General features: G+C 40.3%; 2 protein-coding genes across 2 annotated transcripts; both read right to left on the reverse strand.

Annotated features, from left to right (window-relative positions):
* Window positions 1-10,605: 10,605 nt before the first annotated feature.
* LOC143880601 (F-box/kelch-repeat protein At1g57790-like) lies at window positions 10,606-11,978 on the reverse strand. Its single transcript, XM_077383587.1, has 4 exons — window positions 11,910-11,978; window positions 11,738-11,789; window positions 11,495-11,629; window positions 10,606-11,309 (listed from the first exon to the last, which is right to left on the reverse strand). The coding sequence occupies exons 1-4, from the start codon at window positions 11,976-11,978 to the stop codon at window positions 10,606-10,608; spliced, it is 960 nt and encodes a 319-aa protein (XP_077239702.1).
* Window positions 11,979-13,538: 1,560 nt separating this feature from the next.
* On the reverse strand, window positions 13,539-16,177 carry LOC143881998 (geranylgeranyl diphosphate reductase, chloroplastic-like). Its single transcript, XM_077385366.1, has 2 exons — window positions 15,141-16,177; window positions 13,539-14,315 (listed from the first exon to the last, which is right to left on the reverse strand). The coding sequence occupies exons 1-2, from the start codon at window positions 15,973-15,975 to the stop codon at window positions 13,786-13,788; spliced, it is 1,365 nt and encodes a 454-aa protein (XP_077241481.1). The 5' UTR covers window positions 15,976-16,177; the 3' UTR covers window positions 13,539-13,785.

Below are 16,177 nucleotides of genomic sequence, written 5' to 3' on the forward strand. Positions count from 1 at the left end.
CACAGCTGGGCGAAAAATGATCCATTGGAACGTATACTTGTGAATGAGGCGTGACCATTGAGCTAGAGGCATTGATTTTTGTAGTACTTAAACGCATGCCCTACATGCCCTTCCTCCATCAAGCCTCGTACAGGAGATGATGAAAATAGAAAAAATTCCAATAAAAATTTTCCATGGAAATAAAATGTGTTCCTTTCTCATTCGTTTGGAAATAAGGCAAAGTGGGAGACTTCTTTTGCAAAAAACCCTTAGAAATACACTAATCTTGTCTAAATCAGTGGTGGCAGACAAAATCCAAGCTCTTCAAATTGTTTCATGATGCCATCAAACCTTCGTTTTCTAAGACATAATTGTCATCAAACTTGCATCAACTAAAGTTAATTATCTTGGGCCAAGTAGGAATAGCATTTCCATAGAGTTTTAAAAAACCTGTCAAACAAAGGAATGCTACAACAACAGTTACTTTGAATTAGATTAGGGTTCAATGTCTGGTAACAAAGGAATGTTACCAGATTCCGCAAGCCTGGACAGAGATCAAACCAGAGAATAGGTAACCAAAGGGCAGTGATAAATCGACCCCAAATATGAAATATCTTATATCGACCCCCCCCCACCCCACATGAGTCTTTCTCTCTCCTCTGGGCTAGAGAGAGAAAAAGTAGAGAGATAGACACATAGGGGTCGATTTATCACTCCCCTAATCAAATTAAAACAGTATATTCCTGCTAGTTTAAAACAGAAAAAAAGGGGTCACACATGAGGGGGAGTTTTTAAGTACAAATGATTTAAAGGAAAGATACAGAAACACCCCCCTCAACTCTAGCCATAACCCCGAGGTATTGAAGGTGATCGGTTTATTCAGTTTTCTCATAAATACCCCCTTGAAAATCGAAATTTTTTCTTAAATTTTCTTAAAGCCCCTGTATTATAGCATTTGTTTCCTAATCCCCTCAAAAAGCAACTGAAGGTAATGCTAAATTTTCGTAAATCCCTTGTTTTTAGCATTTATCTCTCTCTCTCTCTCTCTCTCCACTAAAGTTTCCATTTCTACATGAGCAACCACAAAAAATATCCAACATGGTTTAAGGGCCAAAGGTTGAATCAACAGACAAAATTTTATGTGGTTTGTGGCCGTATGTATTTTTCAAAAACGACTAAGACCATTTCATGGGATGATCCAAATCCTTCATTTGTTGGGCCACAATGTAAATAACTTGTGCCCCAAAAATCATTTTCATAGGATGATCCTAACCCTCCAATCAATAAAGAGACAATCTCTATAGGTTAGGATCATCGATTGGAAATGAATTTTGAGGCAAAACCTATCTAAATTGTGGCCAAATAAATGATCGGTTTGGATCATCCCATGAAGTGGGCTTTACACAGTCCTGACTGTACAACCACACACCATACAAAAACTCATGATTGATATACGTAATTGTGAGATTTTATATGTTGTCCGCATGTGAAGTCCAGTGTTTTTCAAAACCTACCCCTTGGCCCACTTCATAGGACTATTCAAACTGTTCATTTGTTGCGACACAATGTAAATAGGTTGCACCCCTTAAATCAGGGACGTAGCCAGTGGGCGGAGGGGGGAACTTGCCTCTCAAAAATCGGGATTTATTGGGCCACACCACAATGTGAATAGGCTGTAGTATTTTTCAATTATAGTATTTTTATGATGATCCAAACTTTTCATTTGCTAGGCCACAATGCAAATAGTTAAATCACTCGCATTATTGTGCCATGATGTAAATAGTTGGTCCCACCCATCAAAACATGAAGTACGTGTAAATAGTGGGCACCACTACATCAAAATTCGAGGTTTAATTGTGGGCTCCATGTAATGCATGGGATAGGGGGACATTGTGGGCCCCACTTAGCAAAACATGAAGCGTAAAAGTGTGGGCCCAACATAGTACAACAACCATTCTTTGGCCCCTCTAGACCAAATTCCTAGCTCCGCCCCTGGTTGACGGTCCGTTAGTTTAACCTGACGGAATGACTAAAACTAACCATGGTTAATATTTTGAGGACATAAATACCCTCGTCACTAGTTTTAAGCCATTTGTTGAGGGATTAGGGTTACACCATTTCCCACCGCCGCCACCTCCGGCCACCACCGCCGTCACCAACTCCGGCCACCGCCGTCACCTCCACCACAGACAATGAAACCCCACTTCATGGCTACATCACACCCTACATTTCAAGAAAAAAACACTGATAAAAACAAAAAAAAATCTAAAATATAGGGTTTATGTGCAAAGAATGATAATGATGTGAATGAAGACAAATAAAACCCCTACATCGAGGATTTTAGCTGATAAATAAACAAGGGTCTGATTCAAACCCTAATTTTTAGTTTTCAGGTATGAAAACACTAATTTTAGTGGGGGAAGACGAGGGCATTATAGTCATTTCATTCTCTCCGTCCACTCTGTCATGTTAAAAAAACCTGTAGCGGGTGTCTTTGGTAACTTCGAAACCACGGGGTTAGAAGTGGAATTTGGCCATAGTTGAGGGAGTATATTTGTATTTTCCCATGATTTAATAACACCAACTCTAACTGCTTAATTCAAGCATTTCAGATTGTTCCCCAATGGATCAATACCTAGAATTGTCCGTGAACATAGCAAGGATAGTTTTCAGCAATAAGCGAAAGAAACAAAGGAAATTCTTATCTTCTTATAATACACAATTTTATTTTACAGGTATTATGCTTTAGAATAAGAGAAAGGCTGAGAGGAGTTAAAAATGATGTTGGTAAGCTGTACTCAATAGCCAAAAGAAAATAATTCTGGAAAAGAAAATGCCTGCTAGAGTGTTAAAAAATGACAGGTGAAACAAATGACTTAGCAAATGCAAAGTATTGATCAAGCTGGCAAAGGATTTAAATCGTGAATGAATAAATCTGCAACCAATCTAATCTCTTCACAGTATAAATTCATAGAAACCATGTCGATTACTAACTTCTGGAAAAGAGATTAAAAAATGATACCTTGCGGACGTACCCCGAACATCATCATTTTATTAGATTTCCCTGCTATCTGATTCAAAATCAAGCAACGACAACATAGAAAAAGAACTAGGAGAATGATAAAAATGAAAATAGAACAGAAACCCTAAATTGCAGAAAACTGTTGCTCATGAAACCTAACAAAATAAAATGAGAAAAAGGGAAGTTTAAACCAAATCAGAAATAGAAAATGGACCAAAAGGGAAGGAAACAAAGAAACCTGGGAAGAAGAAGAAGCAAATCCGAGAAGAAGAAGAAGAAAATCTGAGAAGAAGAAGAGGGAAAATAAGAAAGTGGAAAATCAGCGAAAAAGAAGAGGGAAAGTACCTTGGAATCTTGGATCCTTTCTCAGAGGGCTTGAGCAGAGAGAAAGGCGCGGAAAATCCAGAAATTTCAGGGTTACCATGGCATCAAGTTTCTGGATGGAGGTTGTAAAGTGCGGCTCGAGGCGGGCCTCCGCAATCACCCAAAATATCCTCAAAATATCGCCTGTAAATGCTATATATTGCGGGTCAAAGATATCGTCTTTTAATGGGGTTTTTTTTCGGTTTTCTTCCTGATTTTCAGGTTTCTTCCCTGATTTTCTGGGCATTTAAGAAAACCAAAATAAACCCAGGGAGGAAGGGAGGCGACGAAAACAACGATGCCCCGTCCTGATATTTTTTTAGCCCTGATTTTCTCATTCGCATTTACTGGTTGTTCCATGATTTCTTTCTCTCTTTTTCTGTTTTTCAGAATTTTTAAAACTCTAATGCTATGTTTGGTTGCCTTTTAGCACTAGGTTTATTTTAATCCCACTCTTGTAATAATTACTTGTGGGGTGAATTTTTTAATCCCACTGTTGTAATGATTGCCTTTTCATCCCATCCTAAGATAATCTCAAGAACAAAAATAAACTCAGGAACAAAAAATAAGCTTGAGAAGAAATTTTTTCTACCCAATAGTTCAAGCAACCAAACAAAGGTTTTTTTTTTCCCACCATATCTCCTAGGGTATTTTTTTCTCCCACATAACCAAACATGGGATTTTTATTTTACCAGGGTACTTCCAGGACTCTTTTTTTCCCACCTATCTCCCAGGGTATTTTTTTCTCGTGTTTGATTGATCATACAATCAGAGTTTATTCCATCATGCTAAATTGGAGTGCATACAATTGTTGTCACATCGCCTAATTAGTTGAATACATCATGCAATGGGCCTTCATATACACGACCAATAGAAGCGTGGCTCACCCAATGTAGATCGCATAACGTTTGTGCAATATGCCCATTTCTAGAATATTCAATGTAGATGCCCATTTCTATCCAAACTTTTCTAGAAAATACCTGCATCTATATTAATAATGACATTTCTTGAGATGGTTGATCTGGGTCCACCCCATCGCGATCACGATTCTCATCCGATGACTCTAAGTTGATAGCCAATAACCTTGTTCACTTTTGCAGATCATTGGGAGTACTCTATTCTTTTTTAGGCATTCTGTAATTCAATTCAGCCTTTCTATTGATGGACAGTAGTTCAAAATTTGAGATTAACACATTTTAATCTCTCAGGCATGGGATAAGCATTGGATGCCCGTTCAGTATCAGCCTAAGACCACGAGTGTCGCCTCATGATGGTCTATAATATCAAAGGGTTTTGATGATAATCGATTATAAGTGTATGTCCCTTCGTGGGATCCAAAAAAAAATGGTTGTTAGTAAATTAGTTTTAGGAAAACACTTTGAAAACGGGATCTAGAGTTTTACTTTAACGGGATTAAAATAAGAGTCACACACATTAGGGTTTTTTCTCTTTTGAAGGGAGGTATTATTATTATTATTTTTTGAATGGCAAAGAATTATATTCATAGTAAAACCAGGGAGCACCGTATTTGAAGGAAGGTATTATTATTATTATTTTTTGAATGGCAAAGAATTATATTCATAGTAAAACCAGGGAGCACTGTATTTGAAGGAAGGTATTATTTAACTTAACTGTACAGCCCACTTCATGGAATGATCCAAAACCGTTCATTTGTTGGGCCCAACCATAGATAGGTTGTGCCCCAAAACTCATTTCCATATGATGATCCTTACCCTTTGATCTGTAGAGGTTGTCCCTTTTAGATCGGAGGGTTAGGATCATCCTATGAAAATGATTTATGGGGCACAAACTATTTACGTTGTGGCCAAACAAATGAACGATTTGGATCATCCCACGAAATTGGGTACAATCCTTTTTGAAAAACTCATACCGTCACACACAATAAAATCTCAATTATTTCCGCTTTTGGCCCTCAAATTTCTAAGATATTTTGTTGTTAAGAGAGAGAGATAGAGAGTTAAGAAAATATTGCTATAATATAGGTGCTTACGAAAAAAATGCTTAATAAAACTCACTTCAACGGTAAGAATCTTGGGATTTACCAAAAAAGGCTTTTTAAAAATTCCCAATTTTCAGCCCCCCCGGCTCCTCCCTGGTTGCAGTTATTGAAGTTTTCCCCAGTCCCATAGTTACCTTGCTGGAAGTAGAGTCAGTGGAGCTACACATGCACTTTGAACATTATGCTAGTGTTTATTTTTTGGAATCTGTTGGAGAGGTCTTTCTTGTTTTTAAGAACTACTGTTTCAATACCTATACGTTCCACAGTTTAATAGTTTTCAGGATGGATTTTTCTACAATGGGGTGGGTGAAGGTGGAAAGCATTGGTGCTGATCGTATCTTCTTATTAGGTCATGTTGGTAATTGTTATTCTTACACGATAACCACACAGCCAGGAGGACTTAAAGGAGACGTTGTCTACTTCTACTAAAAGGATAAAGCCTTTTATGCATTCGGCTTGGAAGACGGAAGTATCTCGGTTAATTTGTCATGTCGCAAAACAGCTGACAATGCTATTCGTTGCACCCCGTTTTGGCTAGTACCGGCCATCTCTTCTGGATATGTAAGTCAATACTTATTGTTATTTGAGATCTTTACATAAGGATTTTAGTTAGTATAGATGTTTGTAAAATAATAGAGCAGTCTAGTCTAATCTAATCTAGTCTTCGCTATGCTATCCTTGAAGGTCCCATCCAGCTACAATGAGCAAGAAAGCACAGATGAAGAAAACGCAAACAGTAAGGAGATTAACCAAGGTACCTCCATTACCACCATCACCGGAGAAGAGGGCGTGAAGATGGATGTGGAAGAGAGAAATTGGTCAGAGCTTCAAGATGGCATTATAGAGTTGATCAGATCACATTTATTTCTAAGAAGAGATCACATCCATTTCAGTGATGTCTCTAAGAGTTGGAGATTGATAAACCCTCTATTACATTTTGCTGGGAGACCACTGCTCTTGTTCACCCACAAACGAGATGGTTTGTGCAAGTTCTTCGATCCATCGTCTAACATGATTTATGACTATGCCATCTCCCACCTAAAGGATACTACATTCCATTTCTCCAAGACGGCTGGTTGCTACTATCTACACTACGCCTTCTGTATATTCCTCGTCCTGGTCTTCGTGTTCCTCGTTTTTCCTTTTTCATATTTAATCCCTTTACAGAGGAAAAGATTGATCTTCCAGATTGGATGGACATCGATGACCGTTCTATGTATCAAAAGCCTTATGGCTTCTCATTCGCCTCTCAGCCCATGTCTCCTGACTTCATTGTTTTCTATCGTCCATATCTACATCTATCGTCACGGTGACGAAACTTGGACTAAAAGAGAATTACAAAATCATTTGCCTTTCCTGGTAGGTCATAGCAACCCCGTTTATCGTGATGGGCTTTTCTATTGCTTGGCTCGGGATGGGAAGTTGGGGATTTTTTATCCTAGCAAGTTCACTTGGACGGTTCTTGACAATTCTAAACAGGTCAAATCCGAGACCTCTGGCATGTTTATAGGCGAAAACTATATGGTATAGTCCAACGGAGAGCTATTATCAATATTCACTGATGATATCAGAGGTTCAATTCGTGTTTTTCAACTAGAACGTTGTGAGATGCGGTGGGTGGTAGCAAAAGACTTGAGAAATCGAACGCTATTTGTCAGCCAAGGAAGCTCCCTTTCTGTGGCTGCAACGAAAGGGATGGGGAACAAGATATATCTTCCCATGTGTCACCGTGATTTCACCAACAGTTGCTTGTTCTATTCTAGGGAAACTGAGTCATGTACACTTGATTTTGACATGTCTAAGAAATATGTCAATAGCATCTGGATTTACAACTAGAGTGGTTATCATCTAGTGGAAAGTTAAATTGGAATAGAATTCGGTAATTAGTTTTGTTGGTAAGTTTGTGTACATGCATTTTTGGAGAAGCCCTGACTTAAAACTGGGTGAAAACAATGCGAGGTTAGACCTTATATTTTTTTTTAATTATCTTTTTCTTTTTTTTAAATGCATAGGTCTCTTTATTTTTTATCTTGTACCATTTATTGCATTTGGCATTTTGTTTTCTACCACCTTTTCACAGAAAAGACATGACAAAGATGGCTTTTTACCCGTTATTAGTAAATCCTAACCCAAATTACTGGTGTGGTGTTATATGGTTAGTAGTTGGCTCAAATTATAAATTGAGGGCGACCTGACATAGTCACCTTTACAATCAGGTAGAAGGCAACTTTTGTGTCAAACAAGGGGACACATGGCGCTATGTATCGAGATCGAGCGTGTCGATCTTGTAGAATATCATGAGGCTCCCCCCAATGTTCTTGGTCCCATCCCGACCAAACAGAAGTTAGAAAGTAGCAATGGGATTAATTTACTTCAACACAGGAAAAGAAACACTCCATCTATTGTATTCTGTGTGTTCCATATACTTTAAAAACACAATGGTATGAATATAAACATTTTGTTGCTTTTTAATCCATCTCAACTCATGTTAGACCAGTGAGCAGGCTATTTGGATTCAGTAGGAAATTGATTTAGGACATGAAACTCATCAATTGTTGTAAATATGTATGTGCAAGCTATAACAAATGTTTAGTGACCTGCACTTGTCCATGATTATAATCATGATTGATTGCTTGACAATGGTTGCATTCACCTACTGATTGCAATGAGTGAAAATATCGGATGAGCAATGAAAATTTGATTGAGTGGTGTAGAATGAGCTAGCATCTATTAGGGATGTAGAAAAGTACTGCAAACATCATGGCAAAATTGATACGCCGCTTCATTTGCGTGAGGAGCATTGTGTTTGTTTTGACACTTGCAATTGCTGTTGGCACTCTCCTGGTTTCCCTCGACAGTGTCCTGGAACTTGGAAAAAGCTTCATGTAATGTTCAGCTCCTCACAAACCTTCTAGTTTGTGTCCGGCCTTAATCAGGCATGGCTTGAATACAGAAAGACAATCAGTGGCAGGTGCTGAAACGACGAAGCAGCCATTGGTTATTAAGGTTGAAGGTACTTATTCTAAGCTTTTAAAACCGAAACTAAGGGGTGTGAATTATCCTACACGGGGTGCCAATCTATCACTACCTTTTTAATACGATATCATTTATAAAAAACTGAGCAAGACGAAGGAGTTAGAGTTCTAGACTATCAAACAAAGAAAAAAAAATCCAAAATTCAAAGAACGTGCGACCGTGCAAATTTCGCCATCTACACTTACCCTGTAAAAGATTCGGATTTTTATACCCCGACATACGTGGACATCCACAGATGCATGTGTGGTCTAAACGTTTGAAGTTGAATGGGGTCTGCAATAGGTCTCTCTCTAACATGAAATCTTTGAACAAGGTAGGCCCTCCCATATTTTCCAAAACAAACTGTATGGAAACCTCTATAGATCTGAGGGTTGTGATCATCCTATGGAAATGATATTTAGAGAAGCTGCATATTATGAAAACCTCTATAGATACGAGGGTTGTGATCGATCATCCTTTTTTTTTCCTTTTTTTTTTTTTTTCTTTTTTCGCCCTTTGGAAGTAGGACTATTCCTTACGGATGCGCGCAATAGCCCGTAAACCACGCGCATCGGGTAAGCCTGGGTGGGATTCAATCACACATCTCCAGGGAGCAAACCCGAGACTTATGCCAAAGAGCCACACCCGTCCGGGATCATCCTTTTTTTGGTACACAAGTAACACAACCTATTTATATTGTGGCCCATCAAATGGATGGCTTGGATCAACGTACAGTAACATTAAGTCCCCAACCTTATTTTAAAAAATGAATTGTATGGTCCAATAAAAGATAAACATAAGGGAAATGATATCGGCACAACTATGTTTTAATAATTGCACAAAACTAGCTCGTCTTTTCTTCTTTACTTGACTTGGGAAAGCTTTTTGGGAACTGTAATGATCTCTAACAGCTCTTTAAATGATAAAAGAGAAGATGGGTTAGAGCAAACACCAAAACATGGTTGTGCCGATATCATTCCCCAAAAATATAAACTTAAAAATCAAACTTATGCTTTGATGTTTGAGAAGAGGAACCAATGTGCCAATATCCATGTAATCCATTATCCAGTAGAAAACCCAAGGAGGCCAAGCAAGAGAGAGAGAGAGAGAGAGAGACCGGTCAAATGGTGGGAAACATTAAAGCCTAACGTTTAAAGTTTGCCAGCCGCCAGGGGGGGATATCAGCGCCCTAAATTTTGTGTTGCTCTTTAAGCCAACTTGATGAGGATGGTAGGCGTGTGGGTCCTAATAAGTGACATATTTGCCCAATCGGACCTTTAGAGATTTTATTTCCATGTTATTTAGATATGTTGGAAACGAACTATTCCAATCTCAGAATGTGGTCACCTTCCTTCAAAAGAGAAACCATAAAAAGTTTGAATCCTTTTTTTTGTTTGGAAACCTACTAGACTTGCTTCAAAATAGAAAATCACTACACCAGTAGGACTCTCCGATATTAATCCCAACGACGTGAAACTTTAGATCCGTGCCTTTTCACCTACACATCACAGCCACACGATCTTATGTACAGTCCAGATTTTACAGTGTTAAAACCGACTTGTTTGGGTAACAGGTAGGTCATATTCTCTTTCCCTATTCTTTAGGGCGATATATTAACTCATTTTAAAATCATAAAATCCATCCAAATTTAGGAAGAATCTTAACATCTTGTATTTTTACAATCCTAAAAGCTCTGCTCATAGATGAAAAATGGAATATGAAGCAAATTAGGAAGCCTAAAAGCTCCCCTATTTGATGTACCCATGATGTGTTTGAGAAAAAATTGTAAAAATAAGAAAACAATTAAAAATACCTAAAACACCCTAATCTGTATAGAATGACTAAAATAATACACAATAAAAGATGAAAGATAACTATTTATTCAAAAGAAAGAAAAAATAATAAATAAAAGGGATTTGGTAGGGTCCTTGGAAGACCAGCCACCTCGTGAATGACGACAACAGCTTTTGTCTCCATTCACGAGGTTGGTGACTGGGCGGTCTGACATGCGACAGACCAGCTACGAAATGCATTCTGCGATGGACGCTAGCAATTCTCATTTGATAAAATTTACAAGGGCTCACCTCCCATTATTTTCACCCAGTTTTAAGTCAGGGCTTTTGCAAAAATGCCACCACAAGCTTACCAACAAAACCAATTACCTAATTCTATTGCAATTTAACTTTTCACTAGATGATCAACCACCCTAGTTGTAAATCCAGATGCTGTAGACATATTTCTTAGACATGTGAAAATCAAGTGTGAATGACTTTGTTTCCATAGAGTAGAACAAGCAATTGTCAGTGAAATCACGGTGGTACATGGGAAAGTATATCTTGTTCTCCATCCCTCTTTTCGTCGCAGCTACAGAAAGGGATCTTCCATGGCTGACAAATAGAGTCCGATTTCTGAAGTCTTTTGCCGTCAACCACAGCATCTCACAACGGTCTAGCTGAAAAACATGAATTGGACCTTTGATATCATCTGTGAATATTGATAATAGCTCTGCATTAGACTCTACCATATAGTTTTCACCTGTATAAAAGTTAGAGGTCTCGGATTTGACCCTTCTAGGCTTGTCAAAAACTGTCCAAGTAGACTTGCTAGGATAAAAAACCCCTAACTTTCTATCCAGAGCCAAGCAATAGAAAAGCCCATCATGATAAACAGGGTTGCTATGACCTACCAGGAAAGGCAAATGATTTTGGTATTCTATTTTAGTCCAAGTTTCACCACTGCGACGATAGATGTAGATATTGACATAAGAAGAATGAGAGTTATGAGGGTTACAAATGCAGAAAACAATGAAGTCTGGAGACATGGGCTGAGAGGAGAAAGAGAAGCCATGAGGCTTATAATCCGTAAAAGGGTCATCAATATTATTCCAATATGGAAGATTGATCTTTTCCTCTGTAAAGGGATTCAATAAGAAAATGGAACATCAGGAAAACGCTCAGGATCAGAAATATAAGGAGGAGGTAGTGTGGCTAGTAGCAACCAGCCGTCCTTGGAGAAATGGAATGTAGTATCCTTTAGGTGGGAGATGGCAGTGTCATAAATCATGTTACACTATGGAAAAAAGAACTTGCACAAACCATCTCGTTTGTGGGTGAACAAGAGCAGTGGTCTCCCAGATAAGCGTACTAGAGGGTTGATCAATCTCCAACTCTTACAGACGCCACTGAAATGGATGTGATCTCTTATTAGAAATAAACGTGATCTGATCAAATCTACAATTCAATCTTGAAGCTCTGACCAATTTCTTTCATTCACTTCCATCTTCAACTTGGTGGTGGTGGTGGTGACAGAGGAGGAGGTTCCTTGCTCAGGCTCCTTACTGTTTGCATTTTCTTCATCTGTGCTTTCTCGCTCACTGTAGCTAGATGGGACCTTCAAGCACAATGAAGACTAGAATAGTTTAGATTGCCTATTATCTTACCAACCTCTATACTACAGAAAATTCTCATCCTTTTTTAAAGACTCCACTAAATTATAAAACTACAGAGTTACAGTAGTACCAAAATTAATGGTTAGCAGAATATCCCAATGTATGGTGTGGTTGGAGATGGTTAGCCCCATGTTTGACCACCATGGAAAATTTGTGGGGTCAGTTGTTGGGGTAATTGATTGTTTCACATATACACACATGGGCATATAAATAAGAAAATAATAATTAAAGAATTATAAACGGTTAATCTTTGCTTAACTTTTATGAGCTTGAGTCATGAAATAACCATAGTCAAGCCTTGGCATGGCTTGAAGTAGGGTTGTTTTTTTGGGGAGGGGGCTCCGGTCATCACCTCCGAGGGCTCCTCCTCGGCCGAGGACCCTCCTCTCGGACGGAACCTCTAGGACCATTGTGCCTCAAGGCGGCTTTCTGTTGGAAGTCCTTGGTCTCTCTCAGCAACGAAGGACTTGCGTCCCGTCTAGGATCTGTTTATGCCACATGGCAGTCTTGGTTTGTGTATTTTGCGGGCCCCATGCCACATGTCTCCATGTTATTGGAGCCCAATTTTGACCCAACAACATCCATAAATTCAACTTTTTAGGTGGGATTTTCTAGGCGGAATGACATTTCATGGTTTGTGGCTAAGGGTGTTAATTTTGGCTCGGTCGAGCTCGCTCGGCTCGAATCCTTAACGAGCCGAGCCGAGCCGGCTGGCCGAGCTCGTTAAGCTTAACGAGCCGAACCCGAGTTAGGCCAGGCTCGGCTCGTTAAGAATTTAATATATTTAAATATATATATTATATATTAATATATACACTAAAAGGGTTGTCCAGGGAGTGAAAGGGGGAGGCAAAATATGTCACTTCTTTTTTGAACCCCATTTGTTACTTGGACCACCCCCGTAGTGTAAAAAGAGTAGTCAAATTACACTAGATAGGGCTGTCCAGGGAAGATGAGGGGTGTGAATTTAATATAACCCGAGCTCGTTAAGGCTCACGAGCTTAGCCGAGCCGAGCCCGAGCCTGGTTTGAGCCCGAGCCGAGCTTTTGAGCTTTACGAGCCGAGCCGAGTTAGCTCGGCTCGTCTCGTTTACACCCCTATTTGTGGCTCACGTTTGGGATAAAAAAAGGCACCTTAGATGTAGGGCTGCAACTCGAGCCGGGTTTTACCCAACCCGCATCGACCCGACCCGAAAATAGCCTGGGTTGGGTTCAGGTTTCATGGGTTTCGGGTCGAGCCGGGTTCAGCATTCAAAAGCCCGCATGAATCTCGGGTAGAGCCGGGTTTGAAGGAGCCCGACCCGACCCGAGTTACATAAAAGTGAAAACCCACGCACCCACTGTTATTGTATGTGAGTGTAATTTCTGCTTCTATGAGTTGAGTTGATTCAAGTGTTTGATTGTAATTACAACATTGTTTGATTACAGCATTGTTTGATTCAAGTGTAATGTTAGTGTAATTACATCATTGTTTGATTCAAGTGTAATGTGAGTGTAATGTGAGTGTAATTTCTGCTTCTATGAGTTGAGTTGCCTTGCCAAACAAGAATTTTCCTTAAAAAATTGCGTCAACGTGAAAAAACCCGACCCGACCCGAGATTTATCATGGGTAGGGCCGGGTTTGGGAAACGTTGGTTTTCCGGAAAAAAAACCCAACCCGACCCGAGTTGCAGCCCTACTTAGATGAGGAAAGAATTGGAAGGTAATAATATTGATTCAAACTAAGCCCGCTGTTCTCTCCTCCCATAATGAGCCTCGTGACAGATTAATGGGAGTAAGAAAGTGTCGAATGGAACACAGTTGTAATGATGGTAAATGCTAGAATACCAACAACAGGTAGTGCTATTATCGTTGTTTGGACGTGTACACATCCATCCTATTTGTTAATCCCATTTGTTCTCTATTCGTTTGTTTGTGTCGAAAGAAAGATTACTTCTTCTTACAACCTCAATCTCGCCATCTCTCTCCCAACAATCTTACCCCTCATCAAACTCCCCAACGCATTCCACACCATCTTCACATCCTGCATCGGATTCCCAACCGCCATCTTCTTATACAAATAGCTCTCGAACGTCATCCTCTGCACATACTCGTCCCCACACATCTCAACAAGTGCCTCTCTCGCCACATTATTCCCATAAAATACCCTCTGCAAAAGATCCAAGAACCTAAATGTACTTAGAAACATATCATCCCATTCTTTAAGATAATTCGTCTTCAAATCACCCTCGCTGATCATCTTCTTCCCATTCTCAGACGCTCTAACGATCGCTTCCCCGCACATCCTCCCAGATTTTGCCGCAAAGTAGATTCCTTCTCCGGAGCACTTGGTCACATACCCGGCCGCGTCACCGACGAGTGCAACTCGACCTTGCACTCGCCTCGGACGTGGGTGCTCTGGAATTGGATGGGCTTCCACCTTAATCACTTTTCCTCCGCTAATCTTCTCCTTAACCCTATCTCTAATCCCTGTCATGACACTCAAATTTCAGAACAAAACCATTAGAATGAATAAGCTGAGTTTTTATATGGTGAAAGCCGATACAGTCCACAATTTTTCAAAGGAAATAATGATAAATGCGCCCCTTTTCATCACACGCCCCACAGCATATGATGATCCAAACCGTCAATTAATGGGCCACATTGTAAACAGGGTGTGCCTAAATAATAATTTCCATAGGATGATCCTAGGCCTCTGATCTAGAGAGGATAAGACCAGGATCATCCAATGGAAATGATCCTATTTACAATGTGCCAATGTGGCCCATCAAATGGACGGTTTGGATCATCCTATGGTGTGGGCCGCATAATACCTTCTGAAAAATACTGGATTATACAGGCTTACACCATATAAAAACTCGTAATAAGCTAAACAAATTCAAAACAGAACCAAAAAAACTGTATTTTCATGGGATGAAAACTGAGTTTTTATACGGTGTGTGGCTATATAGTCCCCTACTTTTCAAAAAGTATTGTGCTCACTCTATAGGATGATCCAAACCGTCCATTTGTTGAGCTCGCGCCCCCAAAATCAATTCCATTGATGATCTTAACACTCCTATGTATCGAAAATGTGCACTCCCTCTATAAATCGTAGGATTAGGATCATCCTGTAGAAATGACTCTTTTGGCACAACCTACACTACAGTCTGTGACCCAACAAATCAACGGTTTAGATCATCTTATGGCCGTACAATAGTTTTTTGAAAAATACTGAACCATACGGCCACACACCGTATAAAATCTAAAACTAAACAAAACATAAAACACAGTTTCTTATAATGGGATGCATACCTGCTTGAAACTTTTTGATATCCGGTTTGCCGGTCACTGTTCCCGTCCCCACTGCCACGTGGTCGCATTTCGGAAACACCCAACCGTAAAAATCCGGCGAGATATCGTTCCCAACGTACATCTCCGCCAGATCTCGATAATATTCCATTTTCTCATCCGGCAATTTGATTCTCTCCTGAAACGCAATGGCAAAAGAGTAATTCCCCGCCCCAATCGATTTTGCCACGCGACTATTCGCCCCATCCGCCCCAATCACAACATCGACCGGAACCTTCCGCCGGATTCCGGCCACAGAATCTTCTCCTGCCGATTCCGTATAGTGTACGACATACGGATCATAGGCCGTAGATGGGACCTCGAGACCCGTAAACAGTCCGTTAATGAGATTGGCTCCGTTGGATCCGGCTCGGGCCCGGAGAAAGGAGTCGAGGACCTCGCGACGGAGCATGGCGATGTACTCATGGGGTTTTAGGGTTTTCCCGAAATCGACGGTCAGATTTGAAGGGGAGATGATCTTCATGCGCGTCACTTTCCGATCGACGATATTCGGCGGGAGGGAGAATTCGTCGAGCATGCAGAGAGGTATGGCACCGCCGCAGGGTTTTGATCCGGTGGGGCTGCGCTCGATGAGGAAGGTCTCGACACCGCCGGCGGCTAGGGCTTCGGCGGCTGAAGCACCGGCGGGACCGCCTCCGATAACTGCTGCTCGGAGCTTACGGCCGGAGAGGTGTGGGTCAGATTTTAAGGCGATGATGGGGTTGGGAGATCTTTTGTGAGGGTTTGAGGGAATGGGTTTGAGAGGAAGGAGGGAAAATAGGGGTTGTGTTGTTGACATTGGAAGGGGATTTAGGGTTTAGGGTTTGTTGTGAAAGGGGGTTTAGGGTTTTTTGAGTGGGTGTGCATATTAAAAGTGGGAGAGGAGATGTTGATTAAAAAATGCATATTTCCTTTATTATTTAAAATGGCAGTGGTGTGTCGTTTGAGGTTTGTCGTGGGGATATAAACATTAAAAAAATGAAGGGAAAAACGTCTGAATT

This window comes from Tasmannia lanceolata, unplaced genomic scaffold, assembly GCF_043159265.1.
Source record: "Tasmannia lanceolata isolate RefF3 unplaced genomic scaffold, GAP_Taslan_0.1 ptg000007l, whole genome shotgun sequence".
Lineage (NCBI taxonomy): Eukaryota > Viridiplantae > Streptophyta > Magnoliopsida > Canellales > Winteraceae > Tasmannia > Tasmannia lanceolata.